This window comes from Electrona antarctica, assembly GCF_951216825.1.
Source record: "Electrona antarctica genome assembly, chromosome: 16".
Taxonomy (NCBI): domain Eukaryota; kingdom Metazoa; phylum Chordata; class Actinopteri; order Myctophiformes; family Myctophidae; genus Electrona; species Electrona antarctica.
Genome location: NC_136797.1, coordinates 1,529,194 through 1,553,175, shown reverse-complemented (window position 1 = coordinate 1,553,175; position 23,982 = coordinate 1,529,194). Strand labels below are relative to the sequence as shown.

Sequence of the window (23,982 nt, the reverse complement as noted above, 5' to 3'; positions counted from 1 at the left end):
TAGAGGACGACAGGCGTTATTACAACATAGAAACATCAAACTGGTGATCATAGTTAAAATCCTTGATGTCAGATTCAACGGTGGTCTTAACCCAGTCTGGGCGGGAACCCTGTTTGTGTTTTAAGCATTATGTTATACTTTAGCTGTTGAAAAATAGCAGATCTACAAGCTCATAGCGTGCCACCGAGTGCCGCGCTATGAGCTTGTAGATCTGCTATTTAAAAAAGAAAGTTAAGAGCCAGCGTTTTTAACTCAAATATGTGCTTCTGGGTGGGGGGGGGGGGGGGGGGGGGGGGGTCCCTGGAACTACATATTTTCAGATGGCAGTCGGCAGACAAATAATAATAATATATAACAAATAATTCTAGGGGTCCTTGACATGAAAAAGGTTGAGCACCACAGACATAGAAACTTAGTTTTTTTCTGAAAACTGTCGTCCTCAAAGTCCTTGATGCCAGACCAACGGGGGTCTTACTCACCTCGGACAGCCAGAAGTCAAAGTCCTTGATGCCGGTGTTGAAGTTCTGCTGCTTGTTCGCCTCCTTCAGCTTCTGGCTCTTCTCCGCAGACTTGTTGACCAGGAAATGCCACTGCTCGTCCAGGGCAGCGAGTCGAGCCTGCACAACACAACACAACACAACACAACACAACACAACACACTGGTCATTAGGGATGGGACGGCCTTGATGGGAGGAGACCCCGGGGCAGACCAAGGACCAGATGGATTATATCTCCACTGGGAGGAGACCCCGGGGCAGACCAAGGACCAGATGGATTATATCTCCACTGGGAGGAGACCCCGGGGCAGACCAAGGACCAGATGGATTATATCTCCACTGGGAGGAGACCCCGGGGCAGACCAAGGACCAGATGGATTATATCTCCACTGGGAGGAGACCCCGGGGCAGACCAAGGACCAGATGGATTATATCTCCACTGGGAGGAGACCCCGGGGCAGACCAAGGACCAGATGGATTATATCTCCACTGGGAGGAGACCCCGGGGCAGACCAAGGACCAGATGGATTATATCTCCACTGGGAGGAGACCCCGGGGCAGACCAAGGACCAGATGGATTATATCTCCACTGGGAGGAGACCCCGGGGCAGACCAAGGACCAGATGGATTATATCTCCACTGGGAGGAGACCCCGGGGCAGACCAAGGACCAGATGGATTATATCTCCACTGGGAGGAGACCCCGGGGCAGACCAAGGACCAGATGGATTATATCTCCACTGGGAGGAGACCCCGGGGCAGACCAAGGACCAGATGGATTATATCTCCACTGGGAGGAGACCCCGGGGCAGACCAAGGACCAGATGGATTATATCTCCACTGGGAGGAGACCCCGGGGCAGACCAAGGACCAGATGGATTATATCTCCACTGGGAGGAGACCCCGGGGCAGACCAAGGACCAGATGGATTATATCTCCACTGGGAGGAGACCCCGGGGCAGACCAAGGACCAGATGGATTATATCTCCACTGGGAGGAGACCCCGGGGAAGACCCAGAACCAGATGGAGGAAACGCATCGACTCACTGGCCTTGGAACGTCTCGGGATCCCCCAGGAGGAAGTAACTAATGTTGCTCTGGAGAGGGAGGGAGGGCTCTCTGGCGGAGCTGTTGCCCCCCGCGACCAGACTACGGATAAGCGGTTGAAGACGGGATGAAGGGAATGGATGATAAGTTGTGTCAGTACCGTACCTTGACAGCGTCCTCGCTCCCAGCGCAGGCTCCCCTCTGGATCAGGGCGTTGCCCGTGTCGATGACGCCGCGGATGCGGTCCGCGTTGGCGTGAAGCTCCGCCTCGAACGCCTGGTGCTTCTGATGCTTGCTCTACAGGAAGTCACATGACACAGGGGTGAGACAGGCAGGAAGTCACATGGACACGGGGGTGAGACAGACAGGAAGTCACATGGACACGGGGGTGAGACAGACAGGAAGTCACATGGACACGGGGGTGAGACAGGAAGGAAGTCACATGGACACGGGGGTGAGACAGACAGGAAGCTTTGGGTTAATTTAAACCAGTGGTTCTCAACCGGTGGTCCGGGGACCACCAGGGGTCCTCGAGGGGGTTCCAGGTGGTCCGGGGACCACCAGGGGTCCTCGAGGGGGTTCCAGGTGGTCCGGGGACCACCAGGGGTCCTCGAGGGGGTTCCAGGTGGTCCGGGGACCACCAGTGGTCCTTGAGGGGGTTCCAGGTGGTCCCCATGCAGCTAAATGATGGCGATGACACATAACACACAAAGGACACAATGTAATACTGTGGCGATGACAACAAACAAAGGACACAAAAGACAAGGAAGTGACGTCACACATTTTCACAGACAGGTGAGAACCACAGAATGGCTGAACGGAGCGCAGCGCCACCTACAGGAGGAATGGGTCACTTTAAAAATCGCTTCAACGTCAGGCCCGTCTCGGTCGTTACACCATCGCCCCAAATCGCAAATGATTTGAGAAGAAAGAAATTGCAGATCTAACAGCTTGTAAATCAACTATTTTGTAACATTTTTTGGAAAAGACAAAAACTTCAATAATTAACAATTAAGTTATTCGTCATATCTGTCTGTGATCACGTAGCCTACAAGGCAAAACAGAAATACAAATTTTAACACTAAAACACAAAATAAATGTGTTAATGGTGATAATTTGTGTGGCACGCTGAGAACCGCCCATGAGTTCAGCTCCGAGGCTCCATTTAGGCTGCGGTCTCTCACATCCAGTCAAATAAGATTCAAATCTGATTTATTTCTCGATTCTGATCTTTTGGACCAACCGTTCGCACTCCATCTGCCAAGTGTGTGTTCAGACTGTCACAGTGAATCTGGTTTAAATCAGGTCACTGTGTTCAGACTGTCAGTGAATCTGGTTTAAATCAGGTCACTGTGTTCAGACTGTCAGTGAATCTGGTTTAAATCAGGTCACTGTGTTCAGACTGTCAGTGAATCTGGTTTAGATCAGGTCACTGTGTTCAGACTGTCAGTGAATCTGGTTTAAATCAGGTCACTGTGTTCAGACCCAGTGAATCTGGTTTAGATCAGGTCACTGCGTTCAGACCAGTGAATCTGGTTTAGATCAGGTCACTGTGTTCAGACCCAGTGAATCTGGTTTAGATCAGGTCACTGTGTTCAGACCCAGTGAATCTGGTTTAGATCAGGTCACTGTGTTCAGACCAGTGAATCTGGTTTAGATCAGGTCACTGCGTTCAGACCAGTGTTCATTTTCTCCACAATATTTAGTCTTAGTCTTTTGAATAACACACCATTTAGTATTCTGAAAAACCGTCGACTTAGCCTTTAGTCTTAGTCAACAAAATGAGCACTGGTTCAGACTGAGACGGATCTGAAACCACCTCTGAGTGTGGCTCAAGTCACATTCGTAAAAATCGGATTCCACGTGACCTGTTCATATTGACTAAAGTAGACTTATTTAAACAAATAGGATTCCAATCTGTATGTGGCTGTATGATCCAGGCTGGATTTGGGCTGATGGTGTAAACGGGATAATTCCAGCTCTTGTTTCCGCTAAAATCCCTGATGTGTTTCGTTTGGTAATATGTTATGTGACCAAACCTCTGACACAACTTTAAGAGGTGACCAAACCTCTGACACAACTTTAAGAGGTGACCAAACCTCTGACACAACTTTAAGAGGTGACCAAACCACTGACACAACTTTAAGAGGTGACCAAACCACTGACGCAACTTTAAGAGGTGACCAAACCACTGACGCAACTTTAAGAGGTGACCAAACCACTGACGCAACTTTAAGAGGTGACCAAACCACTGACACAACGTTAAGAGGTGACCAAACCACTGACGCAACGTTAAGAGGTGACCAAACCTCTGACGCAACTTTATAAGGTGACCAAACCACTGACGCAGCTTTAAGAGGTGACCAAACCACTGACGCAGCTTTAAGAGGTGACCAAACCACTGACGCAGTTTTAAGAGGTGACCAAACCTCTGACACAACTTTAAGAGGTGACCAAACCTCTGACACAACGTTAAGAGGAGACCAAACCACTGACAGAACTTTATAAGGTGACCAAACCACTGATGCAGCTTTAAGAGGTGACCAAACCACTGACAGAACTTTATAAGGTGACCAAACCACTGACGCAGCTTTAAGAGGTGACCAAACCACTGACAGAACTTTATAAGGTGACCCAAACCTCTGACGCAACTTTAAGAGGTGACCAAACCACTGACAGAACTTTATAAGGTGACCAAACCACTGATGCAGCTTTAAGAGGTGACCAAACCACTGATGCAGCTTTAAGAGGTGACCAAACCACTGACAGAACTTTATAAGGTGACCAAACCACTGATGCAGCTTTAAGAGGTGACCAAACCACTGACAGAACTTTATAAGGTGACCAAACCACTGACGCAGCTTTAAGAGGTGACCAAACCACTGACAGAACTTTATAAGGTGACCCAAACCTCTGACGCAACTTTAAGAGGTGACCAAACCACTGACAGAACTTTATAAGGTGACCAAACCACTGACGCAGCTTTAAGAGGTGACCAAACCACTGACAGAACTTTATAAGGTGACCCAAACCTCAGGGGAAACAAAAAAACTAAGACAAAAAAAACTAAGACAAATAAAGAACATAAAAAGGCCACAACCAGCAATTATCTGCATGTGATGTCAAAACAGATGTAATAACAGAAAACAGATCTACAGACACACAAAACGGATCTACAAAAACACACAAAACGGACCTACAATAGTAACGAAACACAGAAAACAATGAGCGTATACAGTAGACTTGGACCAAAAAGATGGAAACAAATTAACTCTAGGCTATATGAAAAAAGCCCACAAAACAGAAGCTGGACAAACTGATGGGTAGTTAGGGAAGGTTAGCCAAACGTGTGATCAATGTGCCCAATCAATGCTTACCAATAGCTTTATTCACACTCAATGTGTTCATAACAGTGTCCAACTATCACTCAATGTGTTCATAACCGTGTCCAACTATCACCTCTGAATTTGGGCTAAAATGCGTCCATAGCCGTCATCACAAATGTGATGAGGTCATCACATTTGGAAGTGGCTATGGCTGGGTTTTTTTTAGCCCAGTGAGTATTTTTCGTGCAAAAAAGGTGGCAGTAAATCTCGAGTGTACAGGGTTTGATGAGGGGCCCAGGTAGGGCCGGGCCTTCATTTTCGGGCCTGTTGAGGAGTCTAGTTTTCGCCGGCTGCCGGGCGTGGCTGCACTAATAACTTTGGGGCCCGTCTAGAGTTTAAATGGACAGGTATCAGTCAACGTGCCCGTCTAGAGTTTAAATGGACAGGTATCAGTCAACAGGCCCGTCTAGAGTTTAAATGGACAGGTATCAGTCAACAGGCCCGTCTAGAGTTTAAATGGACAGGTATCAGTCAACAGGCCCGTCTAGAGTTTAAATGGACAGGTATCAGTATATGGATATATATGTCAGAACAGGTTCTGACATATATATCCATATACTAATATTGACGACATCAGCGATCTCCATACATGGGCTTAATGAACACATTGAGAGGTGACAGTAGACTCCTCTATGAACACATTGAGAGGTGACAGTAGACTCCTCTATGAACACATTGAGAGGTGACAGTAGACTCCTCTATGAACACATTGAGAGGTGACAGTAGACTCCTCTATGAACACATTGAGAGGGGACAGTAGACTCCTCTATGAACACATTGAGAGGTGACAGTAGACTCCTCTATGAACACATTGAGAGGTGACAGTAGACTCCTCTATGAACACATTGAGAGGTGACAGTAGACTCCTCTATGAACACATTGAGAGGTGACAGTAGACTCCTCTATGAACACATTGAGAGGTGACAGTAGACTCCTCTATGAACACAATGAGAGGTGACAGTAGACTCCTCTATGAACACATTGAGAGGTGACAGTAGACTCCTCTATGAACACAATGAGAGGTGACAGTAGACTCCTCTATGAACACATTGAGAGGTGACAGTAGACTCCTCTATGAACACATTGAGAGGTGACAGTAGACTCCTCTATGAACACATTGAGAGGTGACAGTAGACTCCTCTATGAACACATTGAGAGGGGACAGTAGACGCCTCTATGAACACATTGAGAGGTGACAGTAGACGCCTCTGTGAACACATTGAGAGGTGACAGTAGACTCCTCTATGAACACATTGAGAGGGGACAGTAGACGCCTCTATGAACACATTGAGAGGTGACAGTAGACTCCTCTATGAACACATTGAGAGGTGACAGTAGACGCCTCTGTGAACACATTGAGAGGTGACAGTAGACGCCTCTATGAACACATTGAGAGGGGACAGTAGACGCCTCTATGAACACATTGAGAGGTGACAGTAGACGCCTCTGTGAACACATTGAGAGGTGACAGTAGACGCCTCTATGAACACATTGAGAGGTGACAGTAGACGCCTCTATGAACACATTGAGAGGTGACAGTAGACTCCTCTATGAACACATTGAGAGGTGACAGTAGACGCCTCTGTGAACACATTGAGAGGTGACAGTAGACGCCTCTATGAACACATTGAGAGGGGACAGTAGACGCCTCTATGAACACATTGAGAGGTGACAGTAGACTCCTCTATGAACACATTGAGAGGTGACAGTAGACGCCTCTGTGAACACATTGAGAGGTGACAGTAGACGCCTCTATGAACACATTGAGAGGGGACAGTAGACGCCTCTATGAACACATTGAGAGGTGACAGTAGACGCCTCTGTGAACACATTGAGAGGTGACAGTAGACGCCTCTATGAACACATTGAGAGGGGACAGTAGACGCCTCTATGAACACATTGAGAGGTGACAGTAGACGCCTCTATGAACACGTCTGTTAAAGGAAGCTAGTGGTAAACATTGATGTTGCAGATTTGGTCACAGATTTGGCAAACCTTCCCTAACTAGAGCAGGGGTTCCCAAAGTGGTGTGTGGGGACCCCCAGGGGTCCTTGAGTGAGTTCCAGGGGGTCCACCAGCTAAATGATAGTTTGGAACCAAATGGACCCTCATGGGTCTGTAACTCTGAGAGTGTACAAATGCATTTGGTTCCATTTGTACACTCTCAGAGTTAAATTAACATAGATTTTTACAATATACTAAATTGGGGGTCCCAGAGATAGAAATGCCATTAAATGGGGGTCCGTAGACTAATGCATGTCAAACTGAGGATCCTTGCAATTAAACGGGTTGAGAATCACTGCTAGAGGTGAGAAAAATCTTCTCTTATGGGGGTCCGTGGCACATGTTTTTCAAATGGGGGTCCGCGGGGGTGGGGCTGATTAGTGTCAATTTGGGGGTCCTTGACATGAAAAGGTTTGGGAACCGCTGAAATAGAGGGACAAACTGAGGACGTATGGATGGATGGACGTATGGATGGATGGATGTATGGATGGACGGACGGACGTATGGATGGACGTATGGATGGATGGACGTATGGATGGATGGACGTATGGATGTATGGATGGATGGACGTATGGATGGATGGATGGACGGACGGACGTATGGATGGATGGATGGACGGACGTATGGATGGATGGATGGACGGACGGATGGATGGTCTACCGTAACCTGACTCTGCCAGATGGTGGCAGCAGTGAGTTCCTCCTCCTGCTCCCATCTGGTCTCTGTCAGGCAGAGACGACGAACACAATCTGACCGGAGCAATACTCTAGCGGCCGTATGCGGCCGCTAGAGGAGCGATACATGGCCGTATGCGTCCGCTAGAGGAGCGATACGCGGCCGTATGCGGCTGCTAGAGGAGGAGCGATAGCCGCTAGAGGAGCGATACGCGGCCGTATGCGGCTGCTAGAGGAGGAGCGATAGCCGCTAGAGGAGCGATACGCGGCCGTATGCGGCCGCTAGAGGAGCGATATGCGGTCGTATGCGGCCGCTAGAGGAGCGATATGCGGTCGTATGCGGCCGCTAGAGGAGCGATACGCGGCCGTATGCGGCTGCTAGAGGAGCGATATGCGGCCGTATGCGGCTGCTAGAGGAGCGATACGCGGCCGTATGCGGCTGCTAGAGGAGCGATATGCGGTCGTATGCGGCCGCTAGAGGAGCGATACGCGGCCGTATGCGGCTGCTAGAGGAGCGATACGCGGCCGTATGCGGCTGCTAGAGGAGCGATACGCGGCCGTATGCGGCTGCTAGAGGAGGAGCGATAGCCGCTAGAGGAGCGATACGTGGCCGTATGCAGCCGCTAGAGGCGGGATCAACACGAGACTTATGACGTATTGAAGCTGCTGCCGCAGCGCAATGTAAACACAACCTAACAGGACTACAACTCTAATGTAAACACAACCTAACAGAACTACAACTCTAACAGGACTACAACTCTAATGTAAACACAACCTAACAGAACTACAACTCTAACAGGACTACAACTCTAATGTAAACACAACCTAACAGAACTACAACTCTAACAGGACTACAACTCTAATGTAAACACATCCAACAGGACTACAACTCTAATGTAAACACAACCTAACAGGACTACAACTCTAATGTAAACACAACCTAACAGGACTACAACTCTAATGTAAACACAACCTAACAGGACTACAACTCTAATGTAAACACAACCTAACAGGACTACAACTCTAATGTAAACACAACCTAACAGAACTACAACTCTAATGTAAACACAACCTAACAGGACTACAACTCTAACAGGACTACAACTCTAATGTAAACACAACCTAACAGAACTACAACTCTAACAGGACTACAACTCTAACAGGACTACAACCTAACAGAACTACAAACTCGAAGTTATTTCTGCTTTAATATCAGATTGTTGTCCCGCTGTTTCCGGTTTCTGCTCGAGAGAGAGACCAGATGGAGGTAGGAGGAGGGAACCGGTGAACTCAATACTGCCACCATCTGGCGGAGTCAGGTTAGGTCTACCGAGGGTCTAAAAACAAGAAGCCAAGACACACACACACACACACACACGGGTGTGACAGGAACATTTGGGGACGGGTTAGTTAGCTGGTTAACACTACTCCAACTTACCAACAGCTTGGACAGCTAGGAAGAGATAAAACAAGACAGATTCAGTCTAGAGTAATAATAAACATTATAGAGACAGAGAGGGGTAGCCTGGCTAATAAGCCAGACTAATATCACACAACACTGTCGCGGTATATTAGTCTGGGCTGGCTCCACTTGGATTTCATTTCCCGGGGGGCGGGTTCAAACATTTTCTCTTTGACGCAATTGGTCAGAGCTACTGTCAGTCAAAGGTCTCAAGCATTGAACGTCACTGTACCAAAGCCCGCCCATATTGCATACCGTGTCCCGATTGGCCCGACCTGTTCTCGGTTGTAGGAAAGAGGCGTGCTACTGAGCCTCGCCAGACCCTAATCCGCTGGCAGGCAATTTTTTTTTTGCCAACGGCTGATTCGGTCTGGTTTATTAACCAGGCTAAGAGAGGGGGGGGGGGGGCTACAGTACAGTTATTATCACATGTATTACTTGCCCAAACAGAGTGTTGTGGTCGGCTGGACGTATGTATGTACAGTACGCGTGGTTTTAGGTATATATACTGGCTGTCGATGGTGACGTAATTAGGATATGTTTCAGTGTCGGGTGGATAAAAGGTAATGTCTACTACTAAAGGTAATGTCTGTATGTAATCTGAAACATATCTTAACTAGAACTGCACTCTGTCGAGTGCCTGTCGACCGCTACAAACTCTCAAATCTCAGCCTCTCCGTAAAACATCTCTGGCTCGCAATGGTGACGTAATAAAGATAGGTTTCAGATTACACATATACATGTATGTATATGTAAGTTGTATATATGTATATGTAATTTGTAAGTTGATTAGCGGTATACTGTGGTTACTTGGCTCGTAGGGATAAGAGGTATTGTAGGGGTATTAGAGGGTGTTGTAGGGGGGTATTAGGGGGTTTGGGGGGTATTAGGGGGTTTGGGGGGTATTAGGGGTACCTGGATGTTGGTGGGGTCTTTGTAGGACTCGTCCGTGGCCGTCTGCAGCTTCTCACTGATCCACGCCTCGATCTCGTCCACGTCTCGACTGAACTGCTGCAGCGTCTGAGACTCGCCCAGCTTGGAGCGCTTCTCGATCATCTGCGCCTTCAGACGGCGCCACCTACGTGTGACAAGAGAGCATAGCGGCATTTATTGCGAACGCAGTGAGCATTAACTATGAGACCTAGCAGAACATGTCTGTCTGTGTGTGTGTGTGTGTGTCACGCTGTAACACCACCCGCCCGCCACCAGAGGGCGCAGCTGTATCACACACAAAAAACACACACACAAACTTAAAAAACATTTAAAAAAAGGGAACTTAAAAAAACCTTAAAAAAGTACGTAATTTATTCTAATTGTTGTTATTGCAATTTACGAGCTGCGTTCGCTTCCCGCGTTTGCGCGTCTTACTTGTATATGAACTGTGTGACTAGAGAGAGCATAGCAGAATTTATATACGAGTTCTGTTTGACTAGAGAGAGCCTAGGGTAGCTGTGGCGTTCCACAGGGTAGCACACTCGGACGTGAATGTTCCGTACCTGTCCAGCACTTCGTTGCGGCGGTTGTAAATGTCGGGCTTGGCGTAGTGGTCGGCTCCGATCAGCTGGTCTGCGAACGACTGCAGCGCTGCGATCTTCTCCTCCTGAAGGACACACACTTTGTTTAGCCCCATTCAGACCTGAGGACGCATCTGTGTCACATTATAGCTTTTAACCACTTGAACCATTATTTTAAACTTTATCTGTTGGAAAATAGCAAAAAGCTTGTAGCGCGGCACTCGGTGCCGCGCTATGAGCTTGTAGATCTGCTATTTTTTAAACATATAGCAAATGAGCTGCTTAGTGCTCAGCATCAACTATAACTTAAGTTAACTTGCCATATGCTTAAAGACCATCGATTCATCCGCAATAGCTCGTTTTGGAAACGTCGGGGCTTAACGAGACACTGCTGTCTCGAATAACCTAAATGACCTAATCAACGTCACCACGGTAAATTCTCCATATAAATATGAAAGCGCTAATGTTAATGTTCACTGCATACACATAATATAGTTACATGATGACCAAGCAGTGATACAGTCCACTGTAGGCTACAGCTATTTGGTTTACAAATCGTATCGCAGCTCGCTGTAGGCTGCAGCTATTTAGTTTCCCCATCGTAGCGCAGCTCGCTGTAGGCTGCAGCTATTTAGTTTCCCCATCGTAGCGCAGCGCGCCTCGTTGTGCCCACTGCCCAAAATAAAAGATCTGCAAGCTGTCGACATGCAATCGAGCGGCATGTTGATTGTTTGTATGTCTGTTCTTTTGGTTCGGCAACGCACATTACGCTGGTATGTGGGTTTGAGAGGCAATGACTAGGTATAATCTACTAGGTTACTGTAAACTATACAGTAACCTAGTAGATTATAGCCAAGTTGACAGTTGTCATAGTATTGTATAGCTCTGTTCTGGACTGTTGCACAACGTCAGCCAACAGTGAATGATGAAAAAGTTGCACTTTGTTAACGGGACAGTATTGGACATATTAACCGCGTCACTTCAGAGGATCGCTGCTACTTTGATTCAAAGATGTTTACTCACCTGGAAATTGCTGGAAACCATTAGAATGTTGGAAATGGAACATTATGAGCCAATTAACGTGAGTTACATAAATCCTTTATTTCGGCGACTATTAGTCCGTTCTCTGACACACTCGTCTCAATAACATTTGAATTGATCCACGGTTTTCTTTTTCCTTTTTTTCACTGAGGCCTTTTCGGGTTTTCAGGCCTAACATTATGGTAATTTTTAGGGTCGGGCCGAGCCAGTTAGGGTAGGGCCGAGCCTCGGGCCGACCCAGTTAGGGTAGGGTAGGGCCGAGCCTCGGGCCGACCCAGTTAGGGTAGGGTAGGGCCGAGCCTCGGGCCGACCCAGTTAGGGTAGGGTAGGGCCGAGCCTCGGGCCGACCCAGTTAGGGTAGGGTAGGGCCGACCCAGTTAGGGTAGGGTAGGGCCGAGCCTCGGGCCGACCCAGTTAGGGTAGGGTAGGGCCGAGCCTCGGGCCGAACCAGTTAGGGTAGGGTAGGGCCGACCCAGTTAGGGTAGGGTAGGGCCGAGCCTCGGGCCGACCCAGTTAGGGTAGGGCCGACCCAGTTAGGGTAGGGTAGGGCCGGACCTTAATTTTCAGGCCCGATGAGAACTCTAGTACCGATAGCCTAGCTACGTTTATGAACCTAGATGGCAGAGAAAAAGTTTAATGTTGTTTTCATCGACTAAAACTAAGACGAAACTAAAATGTTCGTCGACTACCTTTTTCCACTGACGAAAACGAATGGAAACTAAATTAAAACTAAGCTATGATGACTAAAACTAAGACTAAATATACTGCCAATTTCGTCGACAAATAAAAACTAGACTAAAATGTCAGGAAGGGACTAGTGGAGAAGAGATCCAGTATAAGTCATTGTAGATCGGCTATTTCCAGCAAGTGTAAAAACAGTCATTACGACGGCATCAAGGCCCGCCAAAATACATTTTATCTTATGACATTTAGTCGACTAAAACTAGTCCAACACTAAGACATTCCAGGTGACTCAAATGTGACTAAAACTAAATGAAAACCATTCAGGAGACCTGGACGTTGATGGCCTTGTCGAAGTCCTCATGCTTCTTGATCAGGGCCTCCACGCTGTCCAGAGAGTCTCCCTTATCGTCGCTGACCAGGAAGGCTTCACGGGCGGCCATCCAGTTCTCTGCCTGCTCACAGTCCCTGTTGAAGAGCTGAGACACACACGCAACGCACGCAACGCACGTAGCCACACACACACACACTTTTACAAACAGCTCCGACACTGTACAATGTAGTCATTTATCAGACGCTCTTAATCCAGAGCAACTTACATTAAGCAAGAACAAAAAGAATGGCAATACATCACATATATAACAAGTAGTTATCATGAAACATGCGTAAGCTAAGAACGTAACAGTGGAATCTCTATATCATGAAACTATACATATAAACTATACATTTACGACGACACTCTGTCTGTACGCACGGCGGGTTAGGATACACTGTCTGTACGCACGGCGGGTTAGGATACACTGTCTGTACGCACGGCGGGTTAGGATACACTGTCTGTACGCACGGCGGGTTAGGATACACTGTCTGTACGCACGGCGGGTTAGGATACACTGTCTGTACGCACGGCGGGTTAGGAGTCCAACTAGCACTAGAGCTTCTCACATGTTGTATTTCTGGATGTCACGGAGAGAGAAACCCTGTACTGGTACACACCTGCAGCTCCAGACACTGGTCCAGCATCATGCGTCTCTGGACCCAGGCCTTCTCCAGGTCGGCCCTCTCCTGGTCCAGAGCCTCCAGCTTCTGCTGGATCTCTGGACTAGCGTAGTGGCCGCGAGCCAGGAGCTGCTGGCCGAACTGCTCGAACGCCTGGAAGGTCCCGGAGCGTGCGTCAATCTCCGTACGGTGCTCCTAGAGGAGGAGGGGGGGGGGGGGGGGGGAAGAGAGAGGAGGAGGGGGGGGGGGGGGGGAGAGAGAGAGAGAGATATGTGACCAGACTTGACTGAGGGGCTGCCATCGTGCAGCTTCCAGCTTTTCCGTTTGGTTCCATTTGTACACTCTCAGAGTTACAGACCCATAAGGGTCCATTTGGTTCCTAACTATGTCTAATTGAGCTACAGTATGTACACCTTGGAACTCCCTCAAGTACCCCACTTTGGGAACCCATGCTCTATAGAATCCTCACCTGGTGTCTATAGAATCCTCACCTGGTGTCTATAGAATCCTCACCTGGTGTCTATAGAATCCTCACCTGGTCTCTCTATAGAATCCTCACCTGGTGTCTATAGAATCCTCACCTGGTGTCTATAGAATCCTCACCTGGTGTCTCTCTAGAAGCGCCTCAGCTCCAGTCACGTCCTTGGCCAGTTCCTCAGACGACACCAGTCCTCGAATGCCATTGATCCATGACATCAGGTCTCTGTGGAGGAATAGAACCAATAATAAATACATTGATCCATGACATCAGGTCTCTGTGGAGGAATAGAACCAATAATAAATACATTGATCCATGACATCAGGTCTCTGTGGAGGAATAGAACCAATAATAAATACATTGATCCATGACATCAGGTCTCTGTGGAGGAATAGAACCAATAATAAATACATTGATCCATGACATCAGGTCTCTGTGGAGGAATAGAACCAATAATAAATACATTGATCCATGACATCAGGTCTCTGTGGAGGAATAGAACCAATAATAAATACATTGATCCATGACATCAGGTCTCTGTGGAGGAATAGAACCAATAATAAATACATTGATCCATGACATCAGGTCTCTGTGGAGGAATAGAACCAATAATAAATACATTGATCCATGACATCAGGTCTCTGTGGAGGAATAGAACCAATAATAAATACATTGATCCATGACATCAGGTCTCTGTGGAGGAATAGAACCAATAATAAATACATTTCTGTGGAATGATGAATAAAGCAACAGTTAACAACGGAAGCATTTAGCACACACTCTCATTTAGCACACACTCTCATTTAGCAAACACTCTCATTTAGCACACACTCACCGTCAGCCCGGCTGAACGTTGTTAAACCACATTATATCATTACATCATTATTATTACATTTCTCTCTCTCTCTCTCTCTCTCTGTCTGTCTCTGTCTCTGTCTCTCTCTCTCTCTCTCTCTCTCTCTCTCTCTGTATGTCTGTCTCTCTCTGTATGTCTGTCTCTCTCTGTCTCTCTCTCTCTCTGTATCTCTGTCTCTCTCTCTCTCTGTATCTCTGTGTCTCTGTCTCTCTCTCTCTCTCTGTATCTCTGTCTATCTCTCTCTCTCTCTCTCTCTCTCTGTCTGTCTCTGTCTCTCTCTCTCTCTCTCTCTCTCTGTGTCTCTGTCTCTCTCTGTCTGTCTCTGTATCTCGCTCTCTCGCTCTCTCTCTGTCTGTCTGTCTCTGTATCTCGCTCTCTCTCTCTCTCTCTCTCTAACCCTAACCTCCCCAGGACCTGGAACAGGAAGTGGGCGTGTCTCACCTGAAGTCGGACAGGAAGCGCTGCAGGTCGTGGGAGTTGCCCAGCTTGTCCTTCCTCTGGTCGGCTCGTCCAACCAGAGCGCTCCACGCCGCGTTCAGCTCCGTGCACTTCTCCTGGATGTCGTCCACAGCCTCGGGATGTGATTGGATGAGACGCTCTGCTGTCTCCCCCAGAGAGTTCACCTATTCACAGCACCCGGGTTACAGACAGGTTACTATAGTTCACCTACAGCACCAGGGTTACATAAAGGTTACTATGGTTCACCTACAGCACCAGGGTTACATAAAGGTTACTATAGTTCACCTACAGCACCAGGGTTACATAAAGGTTACTATAGTTCACCTACAGCACCCAGGTTACTATGGTTCACCTACAGCACCCGGGTTACATAAAGATTACTATAGTTCACCTACAGCATCCGGGTTACATAAAGGTTACTATGGTTCACCTACAGCACCAGGGTTACATAAAGGTTACTATGGTTCACCTACAGCACCAGGGTTACATAAAGGTTACTATGGTTCACCTACAGCACCAGGGTTACAGACAGGTTACTATGGTTCACCTACAGCACCAGGGTTACATAAAGGTTACTATGGTTCACCTACAGCACCAGGGTTACAGACAGGTTACTATGGTTCACCTACAGCACCCGGGTTACAGACAGGTTACTATGGTTCACCTACAGCACCTGGGTTACATAAAGGTTACTATAGTTCACCTACAGCACCTGGGTTACATAGAGGTTACTATAGTTCACCTATTCACAGCACCCGGGTTACAGACAGTTTACTATAGTTCACCAACAGCACCCGGGTTACATAAAGGTTACTATAGGATGTGATTGGATGAGTCCTCTCTAGGGGAGTCGCTCTCCCCTAGAGAGTGTGTGTGTGTGTGTGTGTGTGTGTGTGTGTGTGTGTGTGTGTTAACACTAGGATGTCTGAAAAAAATGCACTACTACTATGACGGCTAACGGTCAGGATGACCGTGTTTTTCGTGCTATTTGATTGGCCATTCTCTCCCCCACTCTCTAATGATCTTCACACCTCTCTCTGCACCCGTTGACGGCTTGCCATTGTCTTCTAAATGTTACATTCCAACTAATTCAAGGCAGCAGTTTCAACTCGACAGGACAACTCAAGTTATTTTTTATTTCAGTTTACCAAACTATAATTATAGTGACGTGTGAGCGCTATATTGAATACCCTTGCGCAGAAAACACTGTCCGACTTTGTATTGAGCCAATAAAATAGGCTACCACACGTTATTGTAACAGGCACATTGCTCAGAGTCAGACGAAATACGACATTAGTTATATATTGTCATTTTTATATAGAGGGGGAAACATCGATGTAATTCATATATATTTGATTGATTGTGCCAAAAAAAGGAAAGAGCTGTGCGTGCGTGCAAATCAGAAAAGTTTACAGACAAAGGAGTTGGGAGTTTGGGATCGGCTAGCCTTCTATATAATGCTGCGCACAAATTAGCCTATATATATTTTAAAAATACCCAGCATAATTTTTGGGAAGGCTAAGCCTGGCCTAGCCTTACATACCCGCCGCCTATGATCGATGTAATTTATATATATTTGATTTATTGTGCCAGCAGAAAGGTCCGTAGCAGCAGCACGGTTTATATATACACCATAGGATAGATCAAGTCATGTGACGCATCGCCGCCACAAATAGTGCTACAGCGTTATCTAAAATGCACTTCCGCATACCTCACCGTCAGTTACTTGGATATTCTCTCCCTCTCCACGAGAGAGGGAGAGAGAAAAAAAGAGAGCCGTGATGCGTGGAAATCAGTTCCACTGGTCGCGTGCAGAAAAGTTTACAGACAAAGAAGGACGGACAGAACTGTTCTTCTGACTGACAAAACATTTAGAAGTTCGGGACGTCTATCGGGTTGGACTGATTTCAAACACTGTCATTTTTATTTGGCATCGCGCATCGGCGAGCATTCTCGCTCCAAGGAAAGGAAATGTCGGTCGGGTCAAACAGACCATGCTATAAACTTTATTATTCCAGGATAATTGATTCATTTTTATCATCGCCACCTTACATAATTATGCTATAAAGATGGCGTGTATAGTCAACATGTATTTATATCTATTGAGCTATGCGTTTGGTGGAAACAATACGCCAGTCAGTCAACACACCGTATTTTTTTTTCCGTTTCGAGAAAAATCAGACATTGTTATTTCTGCAAACCGCATATAACAAATATAACATCTAAAACAACATTTAGTTTATGTACATTCGTAATGTAAGTTTGCCTATACATGTGGAAGTAGTTGGAATGCAAATGACACATTAGCTTGAACAATGCCCGTCTCCAGCCGGGAGGGAGGTGTGAACTTCACTGCTTGCGGGGGAGAAAGGGTGAGAGTCTAAGAGCAGACATTTTAGTAGAATTATGTCTAAAATCATATTTCCAAAACGTTTCAGATGAAAAAAAAAACGGAGATGGTTTGAATCGAACATTTAGAAAAAGTCATGCAAGGGGAACTTTCTCAGGACTTCATGGGCAAAGAAAATCCACTTCAAAATTTCAAAATCGGTCAGCCAGACCGCTCCGACACGCTAGTGTTAAGGCTGTCCCCAAACATTCAAGGTTAGAATGTTCGCTCGCTAATTAATGGGCTTGAACCATTCGTTTTTTTATTTTTTTATTAAATCAAAATTTTTATTTTTCCCCTTTTTTTATTAATCCATTGAGACCTGGAACGCATCCATGTCACGTTAGCGTTTAACCACATTAACCATTAACCCATTTTGGGGCGGGAACCCGTTTTGGTGTTTTAAACATTGTTATAATTTAGCTATTGAAAAATAGCAGATCTACAAGCTCATAGCGCGCCACCGAGTGGCGCGCTATGAGCTTGTAGATCTGCTATTTTTGAAAAATCGTGAAAATGTGCCTCAAACCTTTCCGAAAATTGTCATGATTTAGAAAATTTCGACGTCAGGCCTGAATGGGTTAACTCGAAAATATATCTCGGCGAGAATGCGATATGAGCATGTAAAACAAAAAGTAAGTTTCTAGTGCACATTAATTTGCTGATTGGCCTACAGCTGAGGTGATTGACCTTTCTCACCTTGTTCTGTGAGAACAAAAGAGTTCCATTGAATGGAATGTCTGACGGGTCTCTCTCACACACGGACACACACACACACACACACACCAGCATGATCGCTGACAGGGGAACTGTTCTTAGCAACCATGATATATTAGCATATGCTCTCTAGCATCACATCACACAAAGCAGGGAACTCTGATCATTGTTTCATCATTGCAAAACGGATACACAGGTGGAACAAATAACGAGCAATATACGCTGTCTTAGCTGCCGATCAGCTGTTTTCGCGGAGCCACTTGACGGTGTGTGTGTGTGTGTGTGTGTGTGTGTGTGTGTGTGTTGGGAGAGACGAGAGAGATTGATAAAGAGCAGGGGAGACGCGCTGCGCTCTGATCGAGACGGATATCTCAAAGGTTATTTTTAAAATTAATTAGAGGTCCGGATGTTCGCTCGAAAATTCCTGCCGAAGTTCGAGTCCTAAAAAAAGGGCTAAGGTACAGCCTTAGTGTGTGTGTGTGTGTGCGTGTGTGTGTGTGTGTGTGTGTGTGCGTGTGCGTGCGGTCACCTTGTCCCCCAGGGCGGCCAGGTCTCTCTCGAAGCCCTCGTGTTTCCTCTGCAGAGCCTGGACCGAGGCAAGGTCGTGGCCGTAGTTATCCGTGTTCAGAGCCTGGTTCTTCTCCTCGATCCACTCCTTGGTCTCGTCAGCATCCCTGGGGGTCAAAGGTCACACAAAGACTGTTAACTCAGGAAGATAGGTCGGAGCCCTGGGGTCAAGGGTCACACAAAAACTGTTAACTCAGGAAGATAGGAGCCCTGGGGTCAAGGGTCACACAAAAACTGTTAACTCAGGAAGATAGGAGCCCTGGGGTCAAGGGTCACACAAAGACTGTTAACTCAGGAAGATAGGAGCCCTGGGGTCAAGGGTCACACAAAGACTGTTAACTCAGGAAGATAGGTCGGAGCCCTGGGGGTCAAGGGTCACACACAGACTTAACTCAGGAAGATAGGAGCCCTGGGGTCAAGGGTCACACAAAGACTGTTAACTCAGGAAGATAGGAGCCCTGGGGTCAAAGGTCACACACAGACTGTTAACCCATTCTGGGCGTTTTTGGTGTTTTAAACATTACGTCATAATGTAGCTGTTGAAAAATAGCAGATCTACAAGCTCGTAGCACGCCACCGAGCTTGTAGGTCTGCTATTTTTTGAAAAATCGTGAAAATATTTATTTTAGAAAACTGGAGGAGATTTTTTATTTATTTTTATTTCGAGGTCAGGCCTAAATGGGTTAACTCTAGGAAGGAACTTGGGCTGGCAACCAGCTACCCAAAGCATCTACCGCCCCCTTGTGTTGAAAGAGTTTAACAACCAGCTACCCAAAGCATCTACCGCCCCCTTGTGTTGAAAGAGTTTAACAACCCAAATGAGGTGATGTTTCCTGTGTACCTGTGGGAACGCTGCACCTCATGAATATTAATTAACCCATTTTGACCTGAGATCAGATTCTAAAAATGTCTTCTACATCCTGACAGTTTTCTGAAAAAGCTACGTTTCGATGTCATTCGTTCTTCGATTTAAAAAAAAATAGCAGACCTACAAGCGCGCCACTCAGTGGCGCGCTACGAGCTTGTAGATCTGCTATTTTTCAATAGCTAAAGCATAACATAATGCTAACACCAAAAGGGGTTCCCGCCCCAGAATGGGTCAAACAGCCCATATAAGGTCATGTTTTCCTGTACCTGTGGAAACGCTGCACCTCGTGCGCGCTGCCCAGCATGTTGCTCCTCTCCTCCGCCAGCTGTTGCAGCGAACGCCAACGGTTGTTCAGCTCCTACGACACACAACACAACACAACCATTTAACACAACACAACACAACACAACCATTTAACACAACGCACACAACACAACACAACACAACCATTTAACACAACGCACACAACACAACCATTTAACACAACGCACACAACACAACACAACACAACCATTTAACACAACGCACACAACGCAACACAACACAACCATTTAACACAACGCACACAACACAACACAACACAACCATTTAACACAACGCACACAACGCAACACAACACAACACAACACAACACAACCATTTAACACAACGCAACACAACACAACACAACACAACCATTTAACACAACGCACACAACGCAACACAACCATTTAACACAACGCACACAACGCAACACAACCATTTAACACAACACAACACAACACAACCATTTAACACAACGCACACAACGCAACACAACACAACACAACCATTTAACACAACGCAACACAACACAACACAACGCAACACAACACAACACAACACAACACAACCATTTAACACAACGCACACAACGCAACACAACCATTTAACACAACGCACACAACGCAACACAACACAACCATTTAACACAACGCAACACAACACAACCATTTAACACAACGCACACAACGCAACACAACACAACCATTTAACACAACGCAACACAACACAACCATTTAACACAACGCACACAACGCAACACAACACAACCATTTAACACAACGCAACACAACACAACCATTTAACACAACGCACACAACACAACCATTTAACACAACGCAACACAACACAACCATTTAACACAACGCACACAACACAACCATTTAACACAACGCACACAACACAACCATTTAACACAACGCACACAACACAACCATTTAACACAACGCACACACACACATTCACACACCTTTACATAGATTGTGCATAACATTCACCCATTCACACACACACATTCACACAACTTTACATAGATTGTGCATTACATTCACCCATTCACACACACATTCACACACCTTTACATAAATTGTGCATTACATTCACCCATTCACACACACATTCACACACCTTTACATAGATTGTGCATTACATTCACCCATTCACACACCCATTCACACACCTTTACATAGGTTGTGCATTACATTCACCCATTCACACACACATTCACACACCTTTACATAGATTGTGCATTACATTCACCCATTCACACACACATTCACACACCTTTACATAGATTGTGCATTACATTCACCCATTCACACACACATTCACACACCTTTACATAGATTGTGCATTACATTCACCCATTCACACACACATTCACACACCGATGGTGGAGGAAGCCATGCAAGGCACCAACCAGCACATCAGGAGCAATCAGGGGTTCAGAGTCTTGCTCAAGGACACTTGGACTAACTCTGGGGGAGCCCACAGGGATCGAACTGGCAACCTTGCGGTTGCCACTCTACCGCTGAGCCACCGCCGCCCGTAAATAGTGCAATAAGTGTAAATAAGTGAAATAGTGTAATAACGTTAATAGCCGACTGTCCCAAATTTGGCACATTTATATCTACTGTGGGGGCTTTGATATGGCATCTGATCAGCATAGGGGCTTTGATATGGCATCTGATCAGCATAGGGGCTTTAATATGGCATCTGATCAGCATAGGGGCTTTGATATGGCATCTGATCAGGATAGGGGCTTTGATATGGCATCTGATCAGCATAGGGGCTTTGATATGGCATCTGATCAGAATAGGGGCTTTGATATGGCATATGATCAGGATAGGGGCTTTGATATGGCATCTGATCAGGATAGGGCCTTTGATATGGCATCTGATCAGGATAGGGGCTTTGATATGGCATCTGATCAGGATAGGGGCTTTGATATGGCATCTGATCGATGAAACCCAAAGATTAGTTCACATCGTCAGAAACGTATTCCGTCCACAAGGGGTTAAAGTCAGCCGGAAGGAGGAGTCAGATTCTTACCTTGATGGTGTTGAAGTTGGCCGTGGTTTGAACTGCCAGGCGAACACCCTAAAGGTCAAAAGGTCACCAGAGAGGAAAGAACAGAGAGAACACCACAACCAGTGAGAGGCGGGACTTTCTCCCAAAAAGAAGACCACGCCCATCTTTAAAGACCACGCCCGTCTTTAAAGACCACGCCCATATTCAAAGACCACGCCCATATTTAAAGATCACGCCCATCTGTATAGACCACGCCCATATTTAAAGACCACGTCCATCTTTAAAGACCACGCCCATCTTTAAAGACCACACCCATCTCCAAATACCACACCCATCTTTAAAGACCACGCCCATATTCAAAGACCACGCCCATATTTAAAGACCACGCCCATATTTAAAGACCACACCCATCTTTAAAGACCACACCCATCTTTAAAGACCACACCCATCTTTAAAGACCACGCCCATCTTTATAGACCACACCCATATTTAAGACCACGCCCATCTTTAAAGACCACTCCCATCTTTAAAGACCACGCCCAATGGGCGTAACCATCGTCTTTGTTTCAACGTTTTAACCCATTCTGGGCGGGAACCCCTTTTGGTGTTTTAAAAGCATTATGTTATACTTTATTTATTGAAAATAGCAGATCTGTTCCTGGCGAACGTTTTACATTTGCGTTTTCCCGCCGTCGCTTGATTCCTCATATCCACACGCGCCGAAGCGCCAGGATCGTTTGTTTATATTTGGAACACAGTTATTATTTGGCGCGTATTTTTTTGGGGGGGGGGATTTCCAGCGGGTCCAGTGGGATGCCCGCGCTATTAACCCATTTAGGCCTGACGTCGAAAAAAGTTTCAGTTTTCTGAAATACCTCATGTTTCTGTATCAGTGGTCAATGTTTCATGCCAAGGACCCCAACAATTATGTAATTAATTGGCCACCATCTGGAAATATGTTGTTGAGGAGGAACCCCTCAGAAGCAAATATTTGAGTTAAAAACATTCGCTCTGAAAGAATATTATATTCAAAGATTTGTGCCGCATTTTCACGATTTAAAAAAAATAGCAGAACCTACAAGCTCGGTGGCTTGTAGATCTGCTATTTTGTAGATCTGTAGATCTGCTATTTTGTAGATCTGTAGATCTGCTATTTTGTAGATCTGTAGATCTGCTATTTTGTAGATCTGTAGATCTGCTATTTTGTAGATCTGTAGATCTGCTATTTTGTAGATCTGTAGATCTGCTATTTTGTAGATCTGTAGATCTGCTATTTTGTAGATCTGTAGATCTGCTATTTTGTAGATCTGTAGATCTGCTATTTTTCAATAGCTAAATTATAACATAATGTTTACAACACCAAATGGGGTTCCCGCCCAAAATGGGTTAAACATTGAGACATTTAGGCCTGACGTCGAAATTAAAAAAAAACGTTCGCTCTGAAGGAATATATACCTATTAAAAGATTTGTGCCGCATTTTTGTGATTTTTCAAAAATTAGCAGACCTACAAGCTCGTAGCGCGCCACTCGGTGGCGCGCTACGAGCTTGTAGGTCTGCTATTTTTTCCAATAGCTAAAGTATAACGGAATGCTTGAAACACCAAAGGGGGTTCCCGCCCAGAATGGGTTAGATGCCGTGGTGTGGCGGGGCAGGGGACACCTGCTGGTCCACAGTGGTACTGCCTGGAGATTTAACTAAGGTTCCAAACATGGACGTCACGGATTGCAGCTTTAATGGAGGAAGTCAACGCCATGAAGCAGAAACAAGTCAGCACCGTAAGGAAGTCAGCACTACAAGCAGAAATAAGCAGGTCAACCTCCAAATAGTGACACATGTCATGCAATTATTACATATTGAACTGATGACACACATTGGAAGTGAGCTGGGAAAGATTAGAACACCTTTGGTTCATTGAGTTGACAATGTACCACTTTAAATAAACACTTCTGGAGTCATTTTCACGTCAACTCAGATGTATGTGTGATCCAGACATGACAGACAGGTTGAAAACACA

At 46.1% G+C, this 23,982-nt stretch overlaps 1 protein-coding gene across 3 annotated transcripts in view; it reads right to left on the bottom strand.

Annotated features, from left to right (window-relative positions):
- sptan1 (spectrin alpha, non-erythrocytic 1) overlaps positions 1 to 23,982 on the bottom strand; it is a 162,225-nt gene that overhangs the window by 39,620 nt on the left and 98,623 nt on the right. Inside the window, exons 27-38 of one of the 3 annotated variants that reach the window (XM_079525073.1) lie at positions 21,988 to 22,035; positions 19,902 to 19,993; positions 18,730 to 18,874; positions 15,077 to 15,258; positions 13,905 to 14,004; positions 13,299 to 13,496; positions 12,638 to 12,784; positions 10,566 to 10,669; positions 9,985 to 10,147; positions 9,046 to 9,060; positions 1,709 to 1,840; positions 480 to 617 (exon numbers count right to left, since the gene is read on the bottom strand). In XM_079525073.1, the coding sequence (XP_079381199.1) occupies positions 480 to 617; positions 1,709 to 1,840; positions 9,046 to 9,060; positions 9,985 to 10,147; positions 10,566 to 10,669; positions 12,638 to 12,784; positions 13,299 to 13,496; positions 13,905 to 14,004; positions 15,077 to 15,258; positions 18,730 to 18,874; positions 19,902 to 19,993; positions 21,988 to 22,035 (1,464 nt within the window). The remainder of the gene's footprint in view (positions 1 to 479; positions 618 to 1,708; positions 1,841 to 9,045; positions 9,061 to 9,984; positions 10,148 to 10,565; positions 10,670 to 12,637; positions 12,785 to 13,298; positions 13,497 to 13,904; positions 14,005 to 15,076; positions 15,259 to 18,729; positions 18,875 to 19,901; positions 19,994 to 21,987; positions 22,036 to 23,982) is intronic. The other 2 variants (XM_079525074.1, XM_079525075.1) reach the window with 2 other exon arrangements.